This window comes from Diprion similis, chromosome 8 (genome assembly GCF_021155765.1).
Source record: "Diprion similis isolate iyDipSimi1 chromosome 8, iyDipSimi1.1, whole genome shotgun sequence".
Lineage (NCBI taxonomy): Eukaryota > Metazoa > Arthropoda > Insecta > Hymenoptera > Diprionidae > Diprion > Diprion similis.
The window spans coordinates 22,959,680-22,986,636 of record NC_060112.1 but is presented as its reverse complement, the minus strand read 5'-3'; the positions used below and the strand labels follow the sequence as shown (position 1 = coordinate 22,986,636).

At 38.6% G+C, this 26,957-nt stretch overlaps 2 protein-coding genes across 3 annotated transcripts; one reads left to right on the top strand and one right to left on the bottom strand.

Annotated features, from left to right (window-relative positions):
* Positions 1-60: 60 nt before the first annotated feature.
* LOC124408901 lies at positions 61-12,098 on the top strand. The gene is made up of 7 exons (XM_046886194.1): positions 61-537; positions 6,746-6,992; positions 7,117-7,316; positions 7,431-7,634; positions 7,727-7,954; positions 9,206-9,669; positions 10,143-12,098. The coding sequence occupies exons 1-7, from the start codon at positions 480-482 to the stop codon at positions 11,931-11,933; spliced, it is 3,192 nt and encodes a 1,063-aa protein (XP_046742150.1). The 5' UTR covers positions 61-479; the 3' UTR covers positions 11,934-12,098.
* A 2,201-nt stretch (positions 12,099-14,299) lies between these two features.
* Positions 14,300-26,162, bottom strand: LOC124408902 (serine/threonine-protein kinase STE20). Of its 2 annotated transcripts, XM_046886196.1 has the most exons (6): positions 24,235-26,162; positions 19,087-19,208; positions 17,762-18,308; positions 17,198-17,552; positions 17,016-17,073; positions 16,523-16,823 (listed from the first exon to the last, which is right to left on the bottom strand). In XM_046886196.1, exons 1-6 carry the CDS (start codon positions 25,366-25,368, stop codon positions 16,664-16,666), a joined length of 2,376 nt encoding a protein of 791 aa, XP_046742152.1. In that variant the 5' UTR covers positions 25,369-26,162; the 3' UTR covers positions 16,523-16,663. The 2 variants fall into 2 exon arrangements, with proteins under 2 accessions (XP_046742151.1, XP_046742152.1); XM_046886195.1 differs by having other exon boundaries at positions 14,300-16,823; positions 17,016-17,552; positions 24,235-26,161.
* Positions 26,163-26,957: the final 795 nt, after the last annotated feature.

The following is a 26,957-nucleotide window of genomic DNA, read 5'->3' as shown; positions in this document are numbered from 1 at the left end:
TTGCCGAACAAACGAAATTGATTTAACAATTTAAATATCCCAAACAAATAAAAGTTCCATGCTTCTATGGTTGTGACGATTGTTTTTGAACCCAAGTATGACCGCGTGGTGCGATAATAATAGTTCCTGAATTAGCTTGTATGTTTATCTTCCGATAGAAGCCTCCATGGTGTTGATTAATGCCATCGTGCATGACGTTTGTTCACACTTGTTTGTGCCACCCATGATAGTTGACAGGTCGATTTCAAATGTTATAATATCTTGCGATCGGGGACGCAGGTAGAATACTGATAGCCGGTTACAAACTCCAAAAGTCTCAAGCGGCGATAACCGCATGAGTAGATGATATATCTATTTGTTAACAATATTCATTAAACGAGCCATCAAATCGATCACCGAGAATACACCTCCTGCATAAGATATGGAAGTTTAACTACTTGGACATAATAATCACTTTTTCGCGAGTGCAAATACCTGCGATGATCGGCAAACTATTATTGGCCAGTTGGATACTTCAATGTCTTCGAGGTCTTCACGGTGCGTATTACAACAATATATATACATTTGTGTGTTATCACTCACGAAGATTTGCTTCCTTTCAGCAGAAGCCAATCGTCGTGATTAAAACAAATCAAACATTCGAATATTTCGACAATCAGGACGAGCACGATTCATACTGTAACACGTGCTTTCATCCAGGCCATTAATTATAATTAAAAAATTTCGCGCTCTTCCGGTTCTCACAGAATTTCAATTCGTCACGTCAGATTAGATGCAATCACTTGCGTTTATAACGTAACTAATGCATAAGAACGAGCCAACGGGTACATGTATCTAATAAATATTGCATAATATACCTATAACGTATTGCCTATGTTTTGTTCACTTCTAGAGATTAAAATATTCCTAAATTAGGCTCAATTATTTACTTAGAAATTTACCGCTGCAAGTGCTTGACCCCATTGAGTCAAGGCATCGTTTCAGTGTGATTTACAGAATATCCAAAAAATTTCGAACACTGAATACACATAGGTATATAGATATATATACGCACCTCTGTGTGTATTTGTATAAAAAAACTAAATCGTCATCCACGCCTCCTATATCTGGTGAAATTATTTCTTTAGAAAGGCAAAGACTGGACCACAAATGAACCAAGGTAACTAACTCGCTCGAACACGAGCCAGCGAACCGGCTTAACTGAATTAAAAGGATCTAGGTTATCCCCAGCTGTATGAAGGTGTATATGTATATAACTCGTTCTGATCTGGATTTTGACCCCGCGGAGATAGAACCGGTATTGGCCTAGCCGTTAAAGAAGGAATCGCTCAAGTTTGTTACAATTTATCTTATCTACATGCGTAGGAGTATATGAAAACGGTTTTTTTTTTCTTATCGCCAAATATTCAAATATATTTTTATTGCTTAATATAAGTCTCCGATACGAGAAATGCATGTAAAAAACATTTTAATGCAGTTACGTACGATTGGCTTGCGAAAAGACCTATGAAATAAGAGGCATCCAGGGTGAATTTCATTCGCCTCATCATGCCTATAAGATCTGTCTACAAGAGTCGAGCCGCGCCCTTCACATTGCAAGTGAAACATCCTGTATAAAAGTGTATGTACTATCCACATGGATATACCTATGTACGTAATGCAGCGTTCCGATAGTTGTACGTCGCTTTCACTGTCCAGTGTCTAGTTGGAGGGGAAGACGACTCGGCGTTCATGTACACAGTTCATTATACATCTGTATTATACTTCCACAATACCGCGAGTTTACTGGATTAGAATACCCAGGATTGAAAGAATTTCCCGGGTTGAAAAAACCGGTTTCTCGTGCAGTTCGATCCAGGTCAACCTCTGGAGCTGAAAAGCGTTGAAGAGAATGGTGAGGAGAGAATTGGAGTACGTTTTTCCCGCTGAAACTTGCATACTTCTACTTCTAGTCCATCGCTCATCGTCAACCTGTAAAAAAGTGGAGAAATTTAGTTACTGCATTTTTAGACTATCGGGACGGAAATCTTTACGGTTGTAACAATCCTTCACGCTATGGGAATTTGGACTGTCTCTGTAACTTATGTAAGGAATAACTCTAACTAAAGCTAGTGTATATGTAGTAGTTCGTCGGTACCGCATTGTCCCAAGTAGATTTACTTTAATTTGTCAATTTTATTGTCCCTTGGTGCGTACTCGGTGACTACGTTTCCTTTTTATCTCAAGGACAAAGGATGTGACGGTACTCTGCGTAAATACAATTCATGTACGCCTACCTACCAGGGTAGGTGTGTGGGCGTGCAATCCAATCAGTGAGAGGCGATCATCTGCAGACGAAATATTCTCGGTTCATGCTTCGACGACTGTGAAGCGAGCTACGTGAAAATTCATCACTTGTATTCCGGGACAATTTTACGGTTGTGAAATTTCCTATTTACGTCAAATACAATGTTCGGCGTAACGCCGGTAACCCGTGATCGTGAGTCGTTAAAACCCAGGAAGCATAAATTCAACTTCTCTCAAAGGTCACTAGGTCTTGCGATTGCAGCCGTTACGAGTACAGTTAATAATCACTGAGGTGTACCGACTCAATTCACGGCGATAGATACGTACTCGCGAATTTATGCTTCGCGGGTTTCACGTACAGTATACCTGGCCACCCAGTACGTGATCGACGGATCGCGGATCTTGCATGCAGAAACCGGTCCCGATTGCCAAACACTCGAAATCGCGATGCTAAAGTACTGTCTCTTACTACTGAAATCACCCATTGACCGTTGTTCATTACAAGTTTATTATACACGGGATAATAACTTCATCAGTATGTCGAAATTTTTGTAATCCTCGATGCGATTCTACAGTTGCGAGTTACGCTGTCTGTCAAATCGCAATTTCTCGCTGTTAGAAACTATTGGACATTTGGTTAATCACCGAAATTTCTTCACCAATGATTGATTAGCGAAACGATTTATTTATAGCCATCATAATGCACTTATTATTATTCGAAACTGGCGATTTAATGCAGTTAGATGCGATAGTGTATACATATATCGCAACTTTCAAATCCACATACCGCATACGAGAATATTATTGAATACTTTAAATAGAAACCAGCAGCAAGTGCTGAATGCATTCATTGCATTACTTTGCGAATAAATCAATTTTGAAGAGTTAAAAGCCGTTTCTTTTATCGTATAAATGTATTCTGTATACTTTTAGGCTGATCTAACACCTCGACTTGTATGATTTTGAGTTAAGTATCTCTGTGACCAACATAGGGCCTTAATTAATTGAGACGAGAAAACGTTGAAGCTTTCAAATTTTCAGATTAAATCAACAAAAATTATACAGTTTTCAAACCATCGAGTGACCTCCTGTACGTGACGGACGTTAAACCAATCAGAAAGTGTGACAGTGATGCTCATACGTTGTAGTGACCAACTACTGGAACTGCATGCTGATCAAGTGACTCTCACCTAACTGTGATGCGACACTGATTTGAATGATTTTTCCAATCTTTCGAACATCATATACTGTCCAATTCAATTACCAGACTTTGAACCTCACTGATAATGGCTCGAAATGAACTAGAACAACCAGTAATCAGTAGATGACAACCACGGCCGTGCTGTAATCGTGACGTCACTAATCACAAGCAAATAGCTGCAGGACATTCTCGAAGACTGACAGGAAGAGGTATTGAGATGTTGAAATCGAATTTAAAATTAAGAACAGTAAAGGTATAATGCGGTTTGAAAGAACAGTAGCTATGGAATTTTTGAGAGTGTATAGTTCACTGCATTAAATGCGGAACATCGATTTACGAAGAATAGGAAGTGTAGAAATAGAGAGAATTTGATACGCAGCAAGTGACGACCTATTTCTCACGGGTTGAATATGAGACCAAGATTACTATAAAAAGCCAAAGAAAATGGCGATGTAGATTATTGAGGATAACATGAAAAGACTCCGCTCATCGCGTACCGCAATAAGTTTATTGGATATACGGGTTACACTGACAACGTGCGCGGCTGCTTGCGTCTGTATTAAAATAACATTAACCTCTGGAAACGCAATTCTCATTGTATTCTCATACCTGTAGCCTAAGCCTGAGACTAACGAAGTTCAACGACCCTGGACAACGGAAACTGTGTCAGTAGTCATCACACAGACACTTTTTGAACTAATCATGCATCTGGTAACCGTCTCCCCGTTAGCTTAGTACATTCTTCTATGACATCACATACATGAAAGATAAGAAAGCGTCGTCAGTTATTGTCTGTTAATCATGCATTTCCTCGAATTACAAAAAGTTGTTGCACACTACACGAATTACAAGGATATATACTGGACTTATGCGATATTGAAGATCTACCGGGTTATTTCAGTGTTATGCGCCATATAGGGACTCCTGATTGTAGGCAAATCAGGGTACAGTTCACTCTGAGCAGCTCCGAGTTTTGCCGCGCCATCATCAGCCGAGTGCTAATAAAAGAGCATCGGAGCTGTTCAGGTGAACTGGTACCTTGATTTGCCTATAATTAGGGGCCCCTATGGGGTACATTACGGAAATAATCCGGTATGTGCACCTTCTGCACAATTACACGATGATATTTGAACATCAAATCAGAATTGTGAATTTGCACACGATTGTGAAGTACACATATAAATGGTGGTTAAGTTCAACGCAAAGCCTGCACATTGCACAAGTGAATAAATATAGCCGGAGCATTCCTTACCAGTTCGACCTGGGTCTATCCCTTGACCTTTCGGATTGGGTCTGCGATTTTTTATAAGACTGTTCTCACTTTGAAAGCACTCCATTTTTTATAGATTTTTGTCGACTCAATTTGAATTTTCTCCAATTTTACAAACGACTGTATTGATCGATACAATTTAAAAACATGATTTTTTTTTTCTCAATCTGGTGTGACACATAAAAATATTTCAGTAACCATCCATAGTAAAATAACTTCCGCGTCTAATTTTTTTTTAACGGTTTTTTCGCAAAAAGCTTGAAAAGAGTAAGAAATAAAAATCTCCCCATTCCGGGTGTAAGCTTAAAAATTTTTCATATCTGAAACGTTTTTTCAGTACTTTTTCACATTTTTAAATTGTTCGATTTCGATCAATAAAACCGTTTGAAAAAATCATAGAAATTTCAAATCAAGTCGAAAAAATCAACAGACAAAAACTGAGTGCTTTTCAAAGTGAGAACACTCACATAATCATATGGAATGCTCCAGCTACATTGTGGGTATACCTACATTGTTTTGAATAGCGCAATGCATGCAAGTTAATGAACTGAGTCAAGCTCGTTTGTCACGGAGGTGTATAATGAGAGGCGGGTTTGCGCCGAGTTGTTCAGACGTTCGTTGTTCTTCTCTCTCGTTGTTCTCGTAAGAGAGTAGGTAGGTAATTGGTTCCCGCGACAGGTGTCCAAGTTGACCGGAGATTTACCGTTGGATTTGTCGGGGACGAGAACCCGGACAATTCTCGACTGCCTACCACGTTCCGCGTCACTCACTTGCGCAAGCACATTGTCTCGTACCGTTGTTCCTGGAGCTAAACGCGGCCTGACCTCCTGCCCAACTCTCATCTATTTCGATCGTCATCAACTCACCTAACTTATCCCTACTATTCGACCTCCGTCAACCCGAATCCATATCAATGTCTCCGATTTATTTACCCGACGCTTCCGTTCCATATCATTATAGATATATATATATATATATAGATATCTTGTCGCAGATTAGAAGAAATATCACAGTTCAATGAATCAATCGATTATCAAAATATTTGTCCGTTATTTAGGTCGAGATTTTACGACGGTACTTATAGTCGCATAATTATACCTATTAGGTAGTTTATAAAGGCCGTAAAATTATTGTGCTATGCTATTTTTATCATTTTTTTTCTCATCTTATTTCTATGTTTAATTAATGCAAACAAGATTCAGCCGTTTTCAATGGCACGTTCTTGTACAAGACGACGATACACTTTACAGATTGTTTGCAGGACGTTTAAACTACCGTAGCTCGTCAGTCAGAACTTACGTATTGCGTATTGACTAATGATTGAAACTCGGATATTTCTTACAACGATACGACGCAACGCGGTGTTTTACCGAGCGTAACTTCTGAAATGGGCATGACTTACACTGGTATGCGCATGTACTGTGTAGGTTGCGGTTATTGCGAATTTATCTCTGCGTGAAGCACCGAACAAATTGATAATCTTGGAGATAAACGAAACGGGTGAGAAACAGTATATGAAAAACTTACTACCAGCTGTACGAATGACTCAATCCGCTCTGAATAATCACAGATCTACAGGTGATCACTGAGCGTTGAAGATTACGATCACAACAAAGAGATAGTACAGTCCTATGTAACGTTATCCAGATCATGAACGAACAACTTACCGTTACTCATTTATCGCTCGTTTACGGACATATAGAACAGACCAGTTGCAGCATTACATTCGCATTCTTTTAATATTGAGTAACACCTCACCGATCATGCAGATTGCGACCTTAATGTGAACTAAAAATCATCACCAAGGCTAGTGAAGGTCCATTCGTATACACTATTGTGACTTGAGTGTTAGTTTTTAGAAAGTGTGAACAAAAGCCTGCAGAAAAATTATGAAAATAAACAACCAAAAATTACATCTTAGACTCCTGCAGGGATCTCCCAATCATCATGACCCCTTGTAAAAATGAGAAAATTTTGCATCTGTCCAGGAGATCCAGCGACGGGTGCGAAGTGGCCCACGGCCCTGGAAGAGGCATACGACGAGCGAAACGACCAAGAGATATTCCAAGCAGTGATACAATCGATGCGAGAATGGGAGGCACACAAGAAACACAACCGTCGATTGAAGCGGGACGTCTCCAGGGTTTGCTACGAGGATGTGGGTTGCTTCGAAGACACAGGACCATTCGGTTACCTGGAAATGTTACCATCGCCTCCCAAGGACGTCGGAACCAGGTACATTATAGACCTGTAGCAGCACGCTGAACAAACGATAAGAGGCGATTATTCTCACAGTGTCTTCGATTCGCCATAATGACTTGCGTGACTGTTATATCGATGAAGGATTTTTCTCCTACAGATTTTTGGTCTACGGTAGCAGAAAGGCGAGGTCCATTCCAATGGATGTTCCCGCTGAAGAGATAGCTGACAAGGCATTCCAGGCCATCGATCCCGAACTCCCAACCAAAGTCATCGTCCATGGTTTCGGCTCCAGCTGTGACCACGTATGGGTATACGAAATGAGGTCTGCTCTCATGTCCGTTCACGAATGTAACATAGGTGAGAGGGAAGATGGATGATTGGTATTCGAGAAGGATAATTAACCGCGATATTCAACATTAAAAAACTTCATGCTAACTCAACATCGCATTTTTTTTTTTTTCGCCGTCGCAGTATGTGTAGACTGGGGTCCAGGTAGTGCTGTGCCAAACTACGTGAGAGCCGCCGCAAATACGCGGCTCGTTGGTCGTCAGTTAGCGAAGTTGGTGCGCAAGCTAAACGTTCCATTGGAACGTGTCCACCTGATCGGTTTCAGCCTGGGAGCTCACGTAGCCGGGTTCGCTGGAGCAGAACTTGGCAACGTTTCTCGGATCACGGGTAAGTTTCATGGTACCAGGCCGTTCACGCCAAGGATTTCGTAAACCTGGCGTTCCTGCAGACTGACCAAAGTTCCTTGGATCTTCGCACAGGCCTTGATCCGGCTGGGCCCCTCTTCGAGGCTCAGGATCCAAGGGCCAGACTCGATGCCACTGATGCTAGCTTCGTAGACGTCATTCACAGCAACGGTGAGCAACTCATACTCGGTGGATTGGGATCATGGCAGCCGATGGGCGACGTCGACTTCTATCCTAATGGCGGTCGGATGCAGACAGGATGCTCGAACCTTTTTCTGGGCGCCGTTTCCGACATCATTTGGTGTAAGATATTCCCACAGCTTTTACGGTCATTGACCATCAGTTTTCATCAACATTCTTTTTTCTTGAAATCGCGAGATGCTGCGAGATTTTTCTAAGTAATAATTATGTTCTCTCCAGAATCTTGTACACAGTTCTCAGATAACATAGGTATAGAATTTCAATCCTCAATGCGGTTTAATATACCTGCAAATCACACATCGTCAACAGTATACATTGGTCAATCGAATACCATATCTGGATATACATATGTATGTGTAATGTGCAGTGTACATTCATTGTACTTCTTGCACTATGATGAGGACAGGTGATAGGAGATAAACAAAATAAAAAACAAATAAATAAAAATTGGTATAGCATTCGGAGAATCGATTTACCTTTTTGCCGCGGATACTTGAGACGATTATTGTAACTTGAGTACTTTTCCGTGTACCGGAACTCAAAGAGTTTGAGATTACTGTGCCACGGCCGTGTGTAGAAACACGTGTGACTGCTTTTTACACATTCGCGAATAGAAACTGCAGAGCCGCAAAGTATACCTACTTTACGAAATTATTCAAACAGTTTTTTTTTAAATAAATTATTCAAAGCATGTATCCATTTCTTATTATCTTCCAAATTAGACTACGTACTGCATGAGTGTACGTACAGTATGTACCAATTGTGTTGTAGAGTGGTAAAATGTACCCAGTTCGTTGTGACCGATACATCTTTTGCATGTGTAAGTATTTGCCCTTGTTATGCGAAAAGTTAATGTCCTTCCTTGAAAAATTTGACAATATGCACTATAAGTGTATCACAACATTATATCCGTCTTTATAAGCAACCGTTCGAACAACCCGATGAGTGACTACTACCTACCAATGAATGACAGACGATATTCACACAGTACAAGAGGTGACAACCTTTCTTGAAAGCTTGTCAGCAATGTGGCCTCGAAAAGTAAACAAAACCCCATGTAATGCGGCGTCTCGAATAGACCCAGACACCGTGATATTGCCGATGTGGAGCGTGTCATTCAACACAGCATGTATAATGATGAAATAATAATTGTTCCTAAAGAAGCCGCGGCGAGCGGCAATCCATAGGTATAGTAATATAGTACATCGCACCCATGTGTGCAACAACAAAGTAGCGCGTTATAAATATTCATCCCTGCGCAATCAGTCTGTTCATCGCCATTCATTTCATCCTGTATGCGATAGTAGCAATTTCTATCTGCTGACTTTATTTTCTTTTAAACCACATACACAGCCAGTGCGGTGGAGGGGAGATCGTTGTGCAACCACAGACGAGCTTACAAGCTCTTCACGGACTCAGTGAGCCCCCGATGTCGGTTTCCGGCATTTCCTTGTGACCACGGCTACGACGGTCTTATCCGTGGCGATTGCTTCCCTTGCGGAGTAAACGGCGCAGAAAAGCCATGCGGGGACATGGGGTATTACAGCGACGAGTCGACTGCCCGTGGCCAACTCTACTTGGTCACTAGGGATGAGGAACCCTTCTGCGCACATCAGTATCAGATCAAGCTGTACAACAGCCGAGGGGAAAGACCGGCGAGAAGCTATGGAAAGCTTCAAATTTCTCTCATCGGTCAGGGCGCCCTTAACGAAACGTTCACCATGACTCGTAAGGACGATGAGGAACTTCTGATCGGGGCGATTCTACAGAAGATCGTCGTTCCTCACCCAGTCGTTTCCGATTTGGAAGCCATAGAGGTAGGGCAATGGTTTTTTTTTTTTTGCATGTTCTTCTGCCACTTCTATTACACAGTTTGCAAAATTTTTCATGAATTTCTCACAAGTAGTTCAATTTTCAGTATTAAAACTGGATTTAATCGAACACTTGAACGTTTTTCACTTATATACTGCTAATGTATAAGCGTTGGCATTTGCAAGCCAACGCGAACCGTGTGTAAACGACTAATTATGAGGTCGTTGAAAATCAGTGAGAGTAAATTGTCCCTTTATTATCGCTGTGTAGTTATCACGCGGAATTACACCACCTGACAAACACCGCAAAACTTTCTAACAACCACAATGTCGATTATATAAATATCATACCGCATCGTTTCAATTTCTCCTGACAAATTGAAGTGTAATTTACAGAAAATTAGGCGAAACTCGTGAAATAAATATAGAATGTTTCTATACGTGACAATAATTCTGTTTCTTTGTTTAATCAACTCCAGGTAAAATACACGGCGTACAGTGGCTGGATATCTTCGGGTTTGGTCTCCTGGAGCATAGATAAGGTGTCAATAGTCGACAGTTTCGGGAACAGTCTTTCGGTCTGCAGGCGAGGATTGATATTAGAATCGGGCCATCCGGTGTACCTGCCGTTGTACCCAGGTGAATGCAACATCCCGGCGGAGCCGGAAACCACGGCGATGCCACAGACGACTCCGTACGTAGATCAACCGTTTGCCCTGGACAAACAGGGAGGAATCGGGCCCTTCACGAAGGATCAAAATTTCGAGAAAGACGCGTTTCTGGCCGAGGTTATCAGCGAAGAGTTGCAAACTCGACCGCAGAAGAAGGGGCTGGGCCCCTTCACCAAGGATCAAAACCCGAAGCCCTTCGACAAGGAGGCTTACGCGCGTCAGGATATCTTCAGCAACGCCAAGAAAGTCTTCGGCAATGACATAGCTTCGTCAGAGAGCTCATCGCAGACGGCGAACCCGTGGACGGTGGCCGACCTCACCGACGGGGATTCGAATTCCCTCGAGAACAGTGAGGTGGAAAGCGGTCGTGGTTTTTCAGAAAGCACGTCTCTGCAGATGGCGATAACGGCAACGAACAGCCCGAGGTCGTCGGAGCAGCCGACCACGGATTTATACGGTGAAATACGTGAACCGGTGTTGAAGCTCTTCGGCAAGGAGACCGGAAGGTCGTTGAAGCTGCCGGAAATAACGGAACCGATACTGCGCCCGCGACCAGCGAGACAGAACGAGAAAAGCAATGGAATCCGGCGCAGTGGGAGGGGAAAACGGCCCTCGGATCCGGTCAAGGACACAGCTCCGAGAAGTTTCACGGTTCAATTTCTCCCGGAAAGATTGGCGGGGATTTTGGCTCATGCCGAGAGGTACGCAAGGCAGACACTGCTGCCTCTGATATCCCAGTACACTCCAAGCTTCGTCGGTGGGCCAAGATATAATCAGCCAACGTACTTCCCGCCGTTGGGTGACATCGTTAACGAAAGCTTAGAGGACTCCAACTCCAGGGAAATCGTTAATTCCGAACGGACCTCCTCATCGGCTGAAGACGACTCGAACGAAGAAGAAGACTCGTCAATGGTGGACAATTCCAGGGCTGGAAAGACGCTGGAAACCGAAGAGGTGGTTTTCGGTAGCAGTCGGGAGAGTCTGAGTTCCTCGGAGCACTTGACTTCGGACTCCGCGGAGACCGAAATAATGGACCAAAGTCTTGAGAACCTGAAAGTCGTAGCTAATCTCACAGAAGGTAGCCCCGAAAACGCGACTTCTGGTAGCCAGGAGACGGAGGGCAGATGGCTGACTGAAGAAGGCTCCTCCTGGTCCAAGGAAGACGCCGGGGCTGGACCAGAGACAAAGATCGACGATTGGGTACCAATAGTGCCAGCGGACAAGGAGGAGCTGGAAAAACCGGAAGTCAACGTGACGCCGTCCGTGGTGGAGGGTAACGACAACCGGAAGTTCATCCCTCTTCTTGACTTCGCTAACCCTGACGAGTACTTTGTTTCCTCGACGTCAAGGAGCGTCGGCGACCTTGCGAAGAACTCGACGGCGGAAGACGTGCGTCTCAACGACTCCACGACGACCCAACGTTCGTCACACATCCAGAAGATACCCAGCAAGACCAGCGACCTCAAGGAGGGGAAGAAAACACCAAAGTCTATTATAACCACAGTATTTCCGTACATTTATGAGAGGAAAAACGATCCCAGGACAAGATACATACCGCTTCTTCCTGAGGAGGATATGCGGCCTTCCGGTCTCGGATAGTTTTCAATACTTATAATCAGGATGTATGTGGACATTAGTTGAAAAATTTCAGATATCCTGCATTGCTTCCAGGCTAATGTTTATAAAGATTATTCAGAGTCATTCCAAGTCTCATTTTCTCTTATTCTGAAGTTCTGCTTCCGTTAAACGAGTTAAGGGTATGGGATTCGGGATACAGATATGGTAGAGTAAGCAAATGTTCAAAATGTTCATTTTGCTTGAACTTTTCGACGATCAAACGTCAGAGAAACCTAGGTGCCACGAGTTAGCTTTTCATTTCGTTGTATGACTAATAAGTGATTACAGAGTAAAGAATACAGCAACAATTGACTTGTATTCTTAAATGCTACTCTGTAACGCAGGCAGTATGTTGACTGCGATGAGATTGCGTTTTCCGGTAAAGCGATTTTATTAGATCCTTGGTACGAATCAACTGGTTTCTAGAAGGTATACATATATTATATTTCATAGAAAATTTATACAAACTTGGAAGTACGAAATACATAAAATCACCAATCAGCTTTTCATGGGTCCTGTAGGCAATCCATATTAAGCGATCGTTACGAACTTGCATGTTTTTTGTTTTCGATTATCATTGCATTACAAGTCATTTCGATTGTTAAATTTCATCGCCACAGTTCACTAGTTTCACTATTATTACTTTTTTTACATCGGACGTTTTATGTAAATATATATGCACACATATATGCATGTGTGAAGAATTCGGCTGTGATAAGCAGCCAGTGGAAAATAGCGGAATAAAGTTACTGTGTAAAAGGCTCTTTTAAAAAGTTATTGGTAAAATTTACAAGAGCTCTTATTTTTATTTTTGTATATATAGGAATCTTTACAGTATATATTATATAATATTTTTACTAAAAATCACCACTTTAGGTTTACGAAACCAATGTTGTTGGTACTGTCATTATTATGATTACGTTTTTATTTAATATTTTTACTAGCGTTTGTTTATTTATATTTATCATTCGATATATTATATTCATAAAACGCGTTACGTTAAATTTTGATTTAATGTCCTATACATATAATAGCATAATTCGTATATATAATTTAATATGCTATTATTATTATCATAATTGTTATTAAAGGGCAAGCCATGTTAAACGTTGCTGTTAGTGTATTCAGTATATCTATATACACATATCAATTAAACATACTTCGGTCTACACAAAGGCTGTCAAATAATTTAAAACCTAATGAACAATCAAGAAATATCCCGGTAGGGTAATCATCTAAAAGGAACTTACCGAAATTCAAAATAACTTACTTACAATTAGATACCATTATAACGTGGTGAATGATGATGGATGGAGGATATTGTATATACGTGTATTATAAATTACCGCAACCCGCTAAAGAATGAAGTATAAGGTCGACATGTTTCATTTCTTTTCATTTTATTTTTATTCATTGTTTTCGATTTTTTAACTATACAAAGAAATATCAAGTTACGTTTAAATACGACAAAAGTCAGGCGTGTATGGAAGAAGAAATGATTTATTATTATATATTTAACTGCCCCCCTCCCTTCCCCTCCGAAATCATTTTTCTTTATTTTCTCATCTTTTGTATAATCTGTCTGCTTTTACCTAAAATAAATATTTATATATGTATATTTATTTATATATATATATTTTTTTTTCTATTCAATAGATTCCTAAAATTGTTTTGTCACGTCGTGCAGTTTAGAATATCTTTACGATGAGTAGATAAAGAAATTTAGTCCTGGATATGACCTTTTTCGTGATATGTTCTTTTGTATGAATGGTTTGAGTAGAGAAAAAAAATCAATTTTCAACTCCATGTAATTGAATGTACAATCGACGAGCGATCCCGTAATTAGAAGAGTTTTTCGTCCAACTATGAGCAGTTCATAAATTGTTCTTAAATTACAAATATTGTTTTCAAATTTTCTATCCTTACAGACGGACTCACTCATGGATATATATTGAAAAATTACTAATCATACAGTCTTATTACGTGCGGAGTATTTAACACTCGCTTTCAAAAATATATTTAAAATTTATATGGGTTTAACTTCACTTCAAAGTTCGCAAGCACGAAAAAAAAAAAATTAAGACAAATATGAAAATTAATACAACCCAACAATTACCATTGCAATCGTTATGAAGATTGTTGTTATTTTTATTATTATAACACGATACTGTACCCCTGACGTAAATTCGTAAATACACCATCTCCACGCGAGGATACGACAAAAATTAATAAACACTACGTTACCTACAGGATCATTAGGGTTCGTTTGAAACACAAATAACGATTTCATACACCATACAACAATTCCTTCGAATTAAACAAATTTCCCTCTAGTTTATACAAATTTTTCTTGTTTCCTTGTTACTTTTATGCACATTAGCATTTCATTCGTCTCTCATATATTATTATTATTATTATTATCATTAATTCTATAACAATGTTTTTTTATTCATCAGCCCTAATGCGTACAAAATATAAGGCCGCCTCATAAATACACTGACTAGATCAGTTTTTATATCATATATTCGTATTTCTTTTCCTTGCTATTCCACAGCTGAGTTCGCTAATTCCACCCCGAAAGGATTGAATTGCTCGAAATTCTTATTGCGCATACTTTGCGGATTTATTAAAAAATTAAGAGCAAATCGTGTCACAGAGAATAATTGCCGAACCCACCTTGTACGTCCTTGATAATAACCATATGGTACATCATTTTTCTATAGTTTAAAGTAGCATTATAAAAACGATGAAATATAAGTTTTGGGGATGAATAATTGTTCACCAAGTAAATATGCACATGTTGACCTACTACCGTTTTCCCTATAGGGCTGAATGAATCATAGACGCGGTGTGCATGCCACCTTGAAAAAACCGAAGAATGAAAAGTAATTCACCCTGCTTAAAATTGACGATCGTAACAACAATGATGAAATGATATTTAATTACTGATAAGGAATTAAACTTACAATTAGGGACGTGTTTAATTATAACGTTTATGTATACCCCTATTAGTCGGACGGTATATACGTTCGCCAATTAAAATGAAACCAATCTTATCATCAAAGCTACGAATTTGTTTTATTGTTAGTACGATGCAAGTTAGGAGAATAATTTAAATAGTTTAATAATTTTTATATTTCACGACCTATTTTTATATATATATACATATACTGGGATTGAATCAAGTACCGTTGAAAAATCCGCTGGACATATGCGTAACATCTAAATTGTTGATTTGAATTTTTTCAGTTGGATAAAAAAGTTTTATGATAAAAACAGCCGATTCACTTTTCCTAAATAAGGGTGTTCAGGACGGAACTGGCTAGTAGGAACTATGAGGCGGTGTATGTTTCAATTCTTGGAAACTGACAATTCGGCACTTGTAAACCCCGAAATGAAAACAGGGAAGATGAAAAAAAAAAAACTAATAAGTTCCGATATTACGGAATTTTTGTCGTAAAAAAGCATTTACAGCTCTAAAATTACAACCGTGTTTTTAGTTTTATCACTTTTCTTTAACTTGTTTGTACAGAAGTATGTTTTTTATTTATCATGTATGTGTATATATATATACATATAACATATACGTGTATTGCATGCCCGACTTCCTACGTACGATATTAAGTTGACACTCGTAGTTCTGTGAATTTAATCTGAATCTAAAAAAAAATCTTTATACAAGTTTATATGGTATGAAACGACCTTTTTCACCCAAAGATCGACACCGATGCTTTCTCTACATCCAAAGAAAAGTAAAGATCAACTGCAATCTATCGAACAAACTAAAAGATTTAATGTAACCCTTGGAAAACATTTGCAATACGTAATCTCCAGGACTGCAAACTAGGAAATAGACGATCAAAATCATACAATTTTTTTAAAGGAAAATAAAAGTGAAAAATGCAGCAAGTAAATTACGGTCTCTGTTCGACATGGCCATCGCGTTTAAGGATACTCAAAAATGCTTTCGACAAAGCAACATTCGTTAAAATCTAATTTGACACATAGAGATTTTTACAATATAAAAATCTCAAGGCGGCGTGTGTACAAAATTTATAATATTATTTATCATACTTTATAGTATATAATATATAGCCGCAAATAAACCTGTTTAAAATTTTTCGCTTATCGATTATTGTGAAAGGTAGAATTCATCTGTTAAAAAAAATACTGTTAAGCAAACGGAACATTGTGACAGGTACGGACGTAATCTTGAATAACCCTTAAAGGGAGTTAACTTATTTCACAAATAATTAAAAAAAAATAAAAAAAAAAAAAAACTAGATTGAGAAATACTCAAATAAATCCCTCAATATCATACGTAGAGCTGGGTAACCGGATCTGTCATTTTTTGTCAAATAGCGAAAGTTTGCTACGTACGGCACCTTCACATACGACGAGTCGTTGAGCCGCAGAGATGCTACAAATAGGAACAGTCTCCTCCATACTTGCTCTCAACAGAGCTATTCTGCTCGGTCCGACTTCCAGACTAGATTCTCCTATCCTTAGACTGCTACCAGAAGCTTGTTTCCTCTCAAAGTATTCTACTATCTTAGATATAGTCTTGCTAGTCGAATTTATGCTGCCTAGTCTATCCTCCCAATAAGACGAATCCCCGCCGCCAAGACTTGCTATATCTTCCGAAGAGTCTGTGTATATAGAGCTAGTCCTGTGATCGTCTAATAAAAACAAACTACTAGCTGCCGAGCTACTCAGTGTCGAAGCGTGCCTACGATTAGGCGGTTCAGGGCTGAGATCTTCACCGACGCAGCTCCAGAATCCAGATTCACAGCTACCGCGTCTTCTCGGCTCCCAACCTTCCCTGAACAAGGGATGAGTGAACGAACTAGCAGCACCGACTTTTGTAGCGACCTGAAAATACGGGGCGAGAGTCAAGATTTGCAAAAGAAAAAAAAAACCTTGTGTCTTTCGTCATTATCGTTATTATTATTATTCTTATTTTTGTAGCATAAATTAAAATACTTCAGGCACAGTAGTTGTAGGAAATAGCGTCGCAGTTTCACTTCCTTAATAAATAATACAATAGATGGCAGCTTCATCTACCTTTTTCTCCCACTTTTTTCTAGCAGTCGGACTGCTTGGCTCAGAATTTGGTTTCCTCCTGTTTAAAATTTTAGCTATACTGTCGTTCTGGGCAGGTTTAAATTTATTTGACCCATTGTCGTTAAGACTTGGTCTAACATCTTCCAACGACGGTAATTCCAAACAGCTAGAGAATAAATCACCCAAAATTTTCTTGACGCCGCCCAGAGCGTGGAATGGATTGGCCGTCATGGGCCTGTAGTGGGGATCTCTTTTGCTTGCCAGTTCAGCAACACGTCTAGCCGAATGGCATCTAGCTTTGTCTGACGGGGTGGCGTTGTCGCAGCCCCTCGCGTCGGCTGAATGACTTCTTTGCCTAACTGCTCTTCTCTTAGGACATCTACTTTCTCTTCCAATCTCATCTAAACTAGACAGCAGTGGTGGATCAACTGACTGCCGTTTGCTTAGAGTGTCTTTGACCTCCTCTTCGTAAGACAATATTATCGTCTCCAAGCTGGCAACTATCTCCGGAAAAGTTGGCCTTGACTTTGGCTCATACTGAAAGTAGACAAATATAGTATAGGCTGCCAAGGTAAGAGCTTACAAATAATTTTGCATTCAAATGAAAGAAAACTCGAGGAGTCGTTATGTTGTAACTCAATAGGTATAGAATTCTTCACTTGCAGTGTTTAACAAATGCTGCAAGTTGAAACGAAGTATAATAGATGATTCGAAAACATTTATAAAACTGTATGAAACTAACTTACTCTGCAACAATTAAAAGCTAATTGCAAGAAGGCTGGTGGTGGATCAGAGGCGCTGCAGATTTCGCCGACAGCTAGATAATCTAGGCCAAAATTATCGGATCTTGATAAAACGTCGGGATCGGCAGAAACTCTCCCGATAAGTTCGCAGACGACAATTCCAAATGAAAAAACATCCGACCTGTGATCGTACCATTGTCCCTTAAGACACTCGGGCGACATCCAATACGGACTCCCGACTGTGCTCAATCGGTAGCCAGAATTTGGATCGGGAATTTTAGCTGCAAGCCCAAAATCTCCAACGACAGCGACCATCTCACCGTTTGCTTTATCTTTCTTAATTAACACGTTCTTAGACGTCAAATCACGGTGGAATAAACCTCGACTGTGAAGGTAGGTCATTCCCCTAGCAACGTCTTTGGCAAGGTTCATTCTCACTAAATGAGGTAGCGCGACGTGTCTGGCCATAATCAGCTGTTCTAAGCTGCCACCATTAATGTATTCTGTAAGAGCATGGAGCTGACCCTCGTGGACACAAACTCCCATGAACCTGTAAAAAAAAACAATTCAGAATTGGTTGGGTAATTTTTATGCATTCCTAAAGAAACATAATGGAGAAAGAAAAAAATATGCAACTGTTGAAATATTGTTTGTTTGGCATGAAATGGCATCGTTCTAAAATTGCACTGCCAAATGTCATAAGATTTCTCACGGAAAATTCTGTTTATATCTTGTGAAAATAACTTTTACCCTGACTGCATCCAACTAAGACAGACAATCTCTTTTAGAGTATAAATTTCAACTCATTCCACTTCTATAGAACGACAAGGTGATGTAATAACGTTGCGTAATTAAAAAATTGATTCAACAATCATCAATCCTTTCAAATTTACTGCTTTACAAAGATACAATCTGGTATAAAAAATCTTGTAGACAATATTGTAACCATATCTCCAAATCGAAATGCTCAAAAATTTCGGTAACCAATTTTTCTTGCAAACAAAAAAAAAAGCGATTCAGCATTGGATTGAAGGAAGAATGTCTGAAAAGAAAAATACTGCATGTATTGTTTCCACGGTTGTTATATCTATCAGACTTCTGTATACAGTCGGTAACCTTCGCTTCCAAGTATGGACTAACCGAAGGTCTGTGTCCCTGGTTATGTACACATATGAGAAACGTGCAGAATGATTACTGAATAAAAACTGCATTAACCAATTGTACGACCGATTTTCCATTGAACGTTGCTTGGTTGGTAAATCCGGAGTGTATGAGATTACTCACGAATTTACTAGGAGGCAAGCATTCTGCGGAGAATCGTCAATTACCTCAATATATTCGGATGACTCAGTTTATTCATCAATTGAACTTCTTTGAGCATGTTTGGCCTGTTAGCTGGCAGTTGGTTCATTTTCAAGACCATAACTTGACCCGATACTTTGTGAGTCACCTGAAACAATGTAAAGATAATCTTAAAGTGGGTGAAAAAAAAGATGCAGAAAATTATAAACCAATTGTATAAAATTTTTCTAATGTATCACAGATAATTCGAATTACAAAATTCTTTTGAAACCTATCATATGCTTTATTTTTCCATTGGTATAAATCATTAAAAATGGACTTCAATTAAATTTTCGGGACCTTGAATAAAAACCATGAGGGTGAGAGTCGTATTACACTATACGATCAATTGTGCAGAGCATGTACACAACTCATAAAGAATAAGTAATTTTTGGGAGGGAATTTCTCATGTACTTTTTTTTTCAAAACGTTATAAGGCGACTTGAAATTATTTCTATCAAGCCAGGGCATGGCACATAGGCTCAAGAGTTGGTATTTGGCATTACGAAGCAGCTGAATCATTAATCTAACAAGATAAGTAATTTTTATCATAAGAATTGTGTGTAGCAAATATTTTAGCGTACCTAATGTCACGGCTTGAGTTTTACTTTCCATGACAACCTTTCTAAACAAAAATCAAGCCGAGATGTTTTGGAGTCAAATTAATATTCAATTAATGTTAACGAGATGAGCAAATTTCTCACAGACGTTGTGAAACGTGAGGCATTTCTCACATACAATGGGGCATTCTTACGCTATTGATATGGATCTTTAGATTGCAGTATGCAAGGGGGAGGGAGTGGCGAGAGAGAGGCACGTGAGAATGTAAAATGATTCTCACAGGAGAAACTTAACTTATTAATGAAACCAGTGTATAACATCTGGCAAATAGAAGAGAATTTAGAAATTGACTTCAGGAAAAGTTTATCCTTAGAAGAGAAGAACTAACTGCTATACACGCAAGAACTGACGTACAGAATTTGTTGACTTATGTATGGAATTAAATTTACATAATTTCACTTTGCTTTGATTCCAATTCTATATACAATGCAGGTAAAAAAAAGTAATCCCTCAAAGAAAATATTCGGCGTAGTATGGATTTATTTTTCGAGAAATAAGTTATATTATATTTATGAATGAATGATGAATTACACAGCAAAGTTTTAAAAAAATTACACTTTAGATTGGAGAAAAGGTGTTCAGAAAACTGCACAGTATTGGAGATGAATATTGATCAGAAAAATGATTGCAACATTCATACACGCAATTTAAAAAACTCATGATCTTATCGCAAAAGTAAATAAAAGTGTGATGAGAATATCTTGGCAATGCTTGTTACAATTGGACGTTAGCCAAAAAGTGACGAATAAAAGCCAGCAGCTGAAATGGTAAACAAAACCTTCTCTCAAATTGTGCACTTTAGTCAAGTAACGTTAGGAGCAAAAATTAGAACAAAAATACATGTTTATATATACATTAAAAATGTACATATTTTTTGTTAAATATTTGCGCTAGAAGAATTGACGCTGTGTCTGACATGAGATATCAGTTGTTTATCAAAATTTCAATCAATCAACATAACAGGACAATATCTACTAATCTTAGATAACGACCAGGGTCCACAGTAGGTACAAATTTTCTCTATGACTAATGAAAATCAACAAATGACTAATCTATATACTGTAATGCCTGAAATGAAGTATAAAAATTTTTTGCACATGTGACAGCTTGTTCTAAGATGACAGTTTTGTGAAAAGTTTAAACTGACAGCGTTAGATAAAAAAAATACAAGCTTGAGTGAAATTATTTTGAGTGTCATGAATATTGATCAGGATTGGACCATCTGAGTACTATGATCCGATGGGAATATAATTTCGGCGTGAGTTTTTTTCTTTCTTTTTCATGTGCATAAAATAAAAAATTATGGTAGATCGACCTGGTATCATCAGAAACAGAAGCAAACAAGCGTGTTAGTGAGTGAGTGAATCAGAAATGAGTGTAAGAGACTTATTAGAGAGTGTTCGGACTCCATGGCCATCAAGCGTGACCGGCTTTCTCATTTAAGCATTCTTATTACAAGACGAAATGCTTGGTACCGTCTTAAGTCACAGGCAAGGTCGTTTCCAGTGGCCGTTAAATACATTAAAAGCAAAAATAGTTTCCACCTACTAATGTATATATGTATACCTGAGTTAAATAGATACATGCACACACATATATATATATATATATTATATACACGTACGTATCATTTCCTGCTACTGCAAGAATATCTATCTTTATTCTACGACCGATACACTAATCACATTGGCGACTAAATAGATTTACTTTCAGATATATAACCAACAATGAGGTATAGTAATGCTGCGGTACAGGGTGTAAAACAAGACCTCCCTCTAACAACTGGATAACCATCAATCTTTTCTCTTCACCATTACTTATTAATCAATCAATTAAACAAGGAAGCACTATGGCTAACACTCGTCTTAACACGTCATTGAAATAAAGGTTTTTTCAAGATTCAGGCTTTATAAATAGGAAACCATAGACATTTAGAAGGAGTTGATTAATTATTTGGACATAATTGCAGTTGATGCGAATTTTGCGTTTCTTTTTTCATTTCTGGTACCAAGCTACTTTCTTTATTTCTATATCGAACTAGAAGCATAGGATATAAAATGTATTTATTCATTTTATTCGTATATATAAATGTGTAAATAATTCTTTGAAGAAGACTGCAGCCTTGGTCAACTAACGCTTAATTATTCATTCACCTTGCACACACGTGTATGACATTTGGGAGTTGTACATACATGGTGAAATGAAAAACATTCATGAGGCTGAAATTAGTAACATTAACGTAACTTTGGAATCACTTTGAGGGAGTTGGCTTTTCAAAATAAGAGTATGTTTTATTTATCATCGTTTACTAAATTTCAGACATTCTTAAATGTGCAAAGTAACAATTTTTCCTAAATATCCATAGTTACAGATGTACTGACGTTACAGTAGCATTACCTATTTCATCCTCACAAACATCCAAGTTGTTGCTGAAGAAAAGCCAATATGAAACATCTCTTGAAAAAAATATTGTCAAATTTTTATCTGCGAGTTCTGATACAGTAATCTAGTCTATCAGGTTGAAGTTAATAATGTTGACGTAACAAAACCTCAGGTTAAATAATCATTATTATTGGGCAAGTTAAAGATTACTTTCAAAGAATTGGCTGTTCAATATTAAAGTATAATTTGTTTATGATAGTTTACTAAATCTCAGACATTCTTAAAGTAGCAATTTTTTTTTAACATGCATTATTACAATAATGTTATTGACTTCATCCTTATTCTAGTCTTCTGTTACAATGGAAAATTGGTTAGTTTTGTGATTGACATTCTCCCAATAATAAGCATGCCAGTCATCAAGGGCAGAGTGGAAAATTTGAGATTGGATTTCAGATGCACGAGGCAGAAGAACGAAGAGATGAAAAGAAAAAGACAGAGACTCAGGCATTTCAAAAATAGATTGCGTGGGTCCAGCTCTATCTTTGCTCTCTCCACCTCCTTCCACAAAATATCAGCAGCTTAAGTATTGCCCCTGTTTTCTAAAAGATCCTGACTTGCCAATGCGATGAATAAGAACAGAAAAACAAGTAGTAGGAGAAGAACAAGAAAACTAAACGATTGTCACGAACTGTAAGATCACCTACATTTTTAGGAAACAATTTGAACCCTGCATTATTCAGTCTCCTAAAGTGTCCGGATGCAGAATTTGTCTCGTTTACTCTCAAAACGAGATGTTCATCCTCGCAAAATTATTACCTAATTTTAGAATACCCAGCTGGCAAATATTTGACTTTTTTTTCTGCGACAAAGATGAGATGATGTGATATAAGGGGGTGACTAACGTGGAAACTAACTGTTAATATGTATTAACGTCTTGGCGTATAGACCAAGTTCTTGGTGCCAAGAATGTGACGAGACTACTGTATCTAAGCACGGCCCTACTTTGCAAAAGTTAAGCAAATGCAGAAATTTTTTAAAAATATTCAACATTTGCCTTGCAATAAGAGCTAATGGATTGCCACTACAAATTGCAAAATACATATAAATGAAATAAAAATGTTCCATCCAGCTGTATAATTTAGCAAAAATTATCCATTCCGATATGATAAAATAATATAAAGGACATTAACTGTATATAATTATGTTGAAAGGCAACAATATCAAATTTCAATTCTTAAAGAGACTTTGTATAAATTTATCAAAATAATTGAGTTCCACTATAACTTGTGGCAATAATTTTCATTGAAGTTTTTTTTTCATTCAAGTCCGAGACTTTAACTTCTCTTATTTGAAATGGAAAAATTTCTCTCAGTTCAATACCCAATTATATATATGACAGAACATAGGTAAGGAATGTTAAAAACATATAAGGTTGCTAAATCTTGAGGTAAAAGCCTTGTGCAGTAGCTATACATGTTCTACTTGGCAAAGAAACAGTAAAAGTTTTATTAAAAAAAGCACGAGCACACCGGCATATCTAATCATCCGTGATATTAATCTAGCAGATAACGCGTAGGTGATATTAAGAAGTACTCACAATCAGGGCTACTAAAGAACTGCAAAAACATACACGTAACGTAATAACTCGACACATGAGTTAAAAACCTTGAATATTTCATTACAGTATTTTTTTATTTTACCAACTTGTCGTAAGAAAATATTTTCCAATAACTTACTCGTCGTCTAATTCAGATGTAAAATAAAAATTTGATGGTAACTGGAAATCCCAGGATATGAAACGCAAATGTGATGTACTTTTATCAATTTGTTGTTCAGATTATAAATGTATATAATGTAAATGAATTAATTTCATGTCTGGCTGTCAGCCAGAGGACGATTCATTCCACAGGTGAATCTTGTCATTGTAAATAAAAATTCTCTTCACCGTCTATCTTCATTACGAATTGAATTACTGAATAATTAACATACTGTTTGTTTCTCACCCTTTGAACTGTTATGAAAATGTTTTAAAAGACATTTGCATGAAAATCTGATTGATACCGATATATTGCAATAACAACTCCAACTTTATATCATGAAAACATAAAAGAAGAGAAACGTCATCGGTTTACCTTAAAGACTTCGGAAAAGAAACCAGCACCAATTTTCTCGAGATAAAAATCATCAAGTCGATTAAGCGAAGCAACGGCATGTCTGAGGGCTTGACAAGAAGCTCCAGTTCTCCTCTTGGTCGATGAAAAATCTTGATTGGCATCACCAGAACACACATTTAAATTAGCGCCGCTCTGTCCCTCGAGTTCCGTGGGTTTCCAAGGGTCCCTAGTCTTCTCACGATCCTTCAGACTCCTCGGTGTGCTTTGCAATTCGGTGGGTAAATGGAGCGAAGGAAACGAAAGACAATGCTGCAGGTTGTCTGTATTTTCGCACTCTTTAAACGGGTTTGAAGAAACAAAATTCATTTGGTTTGGCAGAGTGTTTGTTTCATCGTAGGTATCGACGCCGCCTGAGCGATATTCAGACGGTGTTTCAAAGTTCGTCGACGTTCTGTCTCCCAATAATTGCCCATTACAGGCCTCCAATGGGGATTGAAAATCTGAGAAGTGGGATTCGCCGTGCTTTGCCTCGTCGCCGCCATCCTTTTCAACCTGCTTAACACAAGGCGAAGGATTTCCAGAGCACGCTTTACGCTGATCTTTGGCAGGTCTCAATGTCTCCTTGTCTCTGTTACCAGGAGACAATTTTTTCGTCGCTCTGTTAACTTCCCTGTTTATAACGTCAACGTTCAAACAGCCCAGACTCGACAACGAGAGATTTTTCGATATTTTGGAAGAACTATTAACACCGGAGTTCGACTTCAGTGCGGGACAGTTGGGATTGGAAGAACATTTGTGAATCATCGATGACGACAAATCTCTCGCGGCAAATGATAACTTATGCTCTGTAAATGGCGCGAAATTCAAAGTCGATGAAGAAGATTCCCTGCAGTGTGAATGCAAATGAGAAGCTTTGGGTTCTGACCTGCGAGGCTTACTCACATCTGCATTCTGGTTGCCTGGTGCCTCAGACACAACTGGCTCGTTTTCCTTTGGCCTCCATGTTTTCACCTTTTCATCTAAATTTCCTGCTGCGACTTCATCCGCAGAAAAACATGGCAAGCATGTCGTCGATGATCTGGTACCGGTATTCAACGTAGATATAGATACCGGTGGTCCAGGGGTATTGGAAGGCGGTACTTTCCCTAACATTTTGTTTCAGTGTATTAATAAGACGCGTTACGAATGGCACAATGAATAGCTTTTAAGCTTTCACAGACCTGCATCACACCGAAGATTCTTTCGTTTCACACTTAATTAGTCTAGAATACTATCAGACACATCGGCACAAATTTTTATCAACACATTTCGTTCAGTTTTTATATATCACCTCAAGAATTGCTTTGAAATAATTCCAAGTCCGGTGTATAATGCCCCTAAACTCTTCTATCCGGCCAACATTGGCTGCCTTTCTTTTGAACGACTCTTTTTGTCACCATTACAACAGCCATGACCTGCAAAACAGGCTAACTTGCCTGTCAGTTTTGTTTACTGTCAAAATCTAGGCAGTTTCTTGATCGCGAGTCGCGTGCCGTGACAGTTTGTCTTAAGGGAATTTCACAGCACGGATGGTTAGGATTACATATTTTGATATTATCTAGTCGTCGAAGTCGGTCGAATAAATTTTTCTTCCACCTATTGCAGTATTCGGTAAGGGAGAAGAGTGGCGGATGACGGGCCAACTTTCAAAGATTTCTTTCTGTGATCACTGCGTCGTATAGACAGAAGTGGAGCTCGATTTTCACGGGTATTATTCACTGATTATCGCTGCTTATTCATCAGCTGCCAAGATACTTCACGCGTCTGTTACACTACTTGGATATCGAACCGTCACTTCGGACACATCGCTTCGTATTTTATCAAAACTGTCAATAACAAGATATCAGATCGAGAAACGCTAGCCAACCGACAACGCTTCATGGCAGCCATTATAGAAATGAGTTTCTTCTGAGCCGACGATCGAGGCGCCCCTCCGCCGCCTTGCGGTCGTTTCCCGAACTATTTCTCCCCTCCCGACCATCTTCCGCCCCTTCCTACGCTGCGTTTCAATAAAACTCACGTAAAACATCCCAATTTCCATCCCTACGGCGTCGGATTCAGTTCAGGGACATCCAAAATAACATAATCTCAATTTAGGTTCTAAATCGTCCCGTCAACGACGTCACGTATTTATAGTTTTACTGAATTCACAGCATTTCACATCTCTTGCATTCATGCCGTTCGAAGAGTTTGATTTTTCAGGAATCGCAATTTTACCCTCATGGGATATAGCCACGAGGTGGAAAAAGAAGAAGTGGAAGAAGCACACATTTCGTACTACGTTAATACTCTCCAAATATAACAGTTACGAAAAATCATTTGCAATTAGATGGGTACACTTACGAGAATAAGACTTTATCGAAGATTACATGATATAATTTTTAAACAAAGAATGTGTTTACATTAATTTCATATCGATATTGACGCTTTAATTATGTATGGCCTGTGAGCTATACATGAATTAAACGATATGTACATGTATTAGACTATACATATACGATTACCATTAGAAAATCTAATTATAGTAGGCCAATTATTTTATGAGTCTTAATCATTTTCAAGTTATAGTTATTTGAAGTTTGTATACGCCTGCATGGTTTTTTACGACAGCGTAGTGAAAGTTGCCATGGGAATCCCAGAAACGTGTATGGATGGTACACAATTCAACTTTTCATTTTCAGTATAAGTTTTTACCGATCCAC

Excerpts from the sequence above, each read along its gene's own strand:
- LOC124408901 (XM_046886194.1), top strand. The coding sequence starts at position 480 with ATGATCGGCAAACTATTATTGGCCAGTTGGATACTTCAATGTCTTCGA. Across the intron at positions 7,635-7,726 it reads CAACGTTTCTCGGATCACGG|GCCTTGATCCGGCTGGGCCC; the intron begins GTAAGTTTCATG and ends ATCTTCGCACAG. Across the intron at positions 7,955-9,205 it reads CGTTTCCGACATCATTTGGT|CCAGTGCGGTGGAGGGGAGA; the intron begins GTAAGATATTCC and ends CCACATACACAG.
- LOC124408902 (XM_046886195.1), bottom strand. The coding sequence starts at position 25,368 with ATGTTAGGGAAAGTACCGCCTTCCAATACCCCTGGACCACCGGTATCT. Across the intron at positions 18,309-19,086 it reads AGTCATCCGAATATATTGAG|GTTCATGGGAGTTTGTGTCC; the intron begins GTAATTGACGAT and ends TTTTTTTTACAG. Across the intron at positions 16,824-17,015 it reads GAAAAAAGTGGGAGAAAAAG|GTCGCTACAAAAGTCGGTGC; the intron begins GTAGATGAAGCT and ends CCGTATTTTCAG.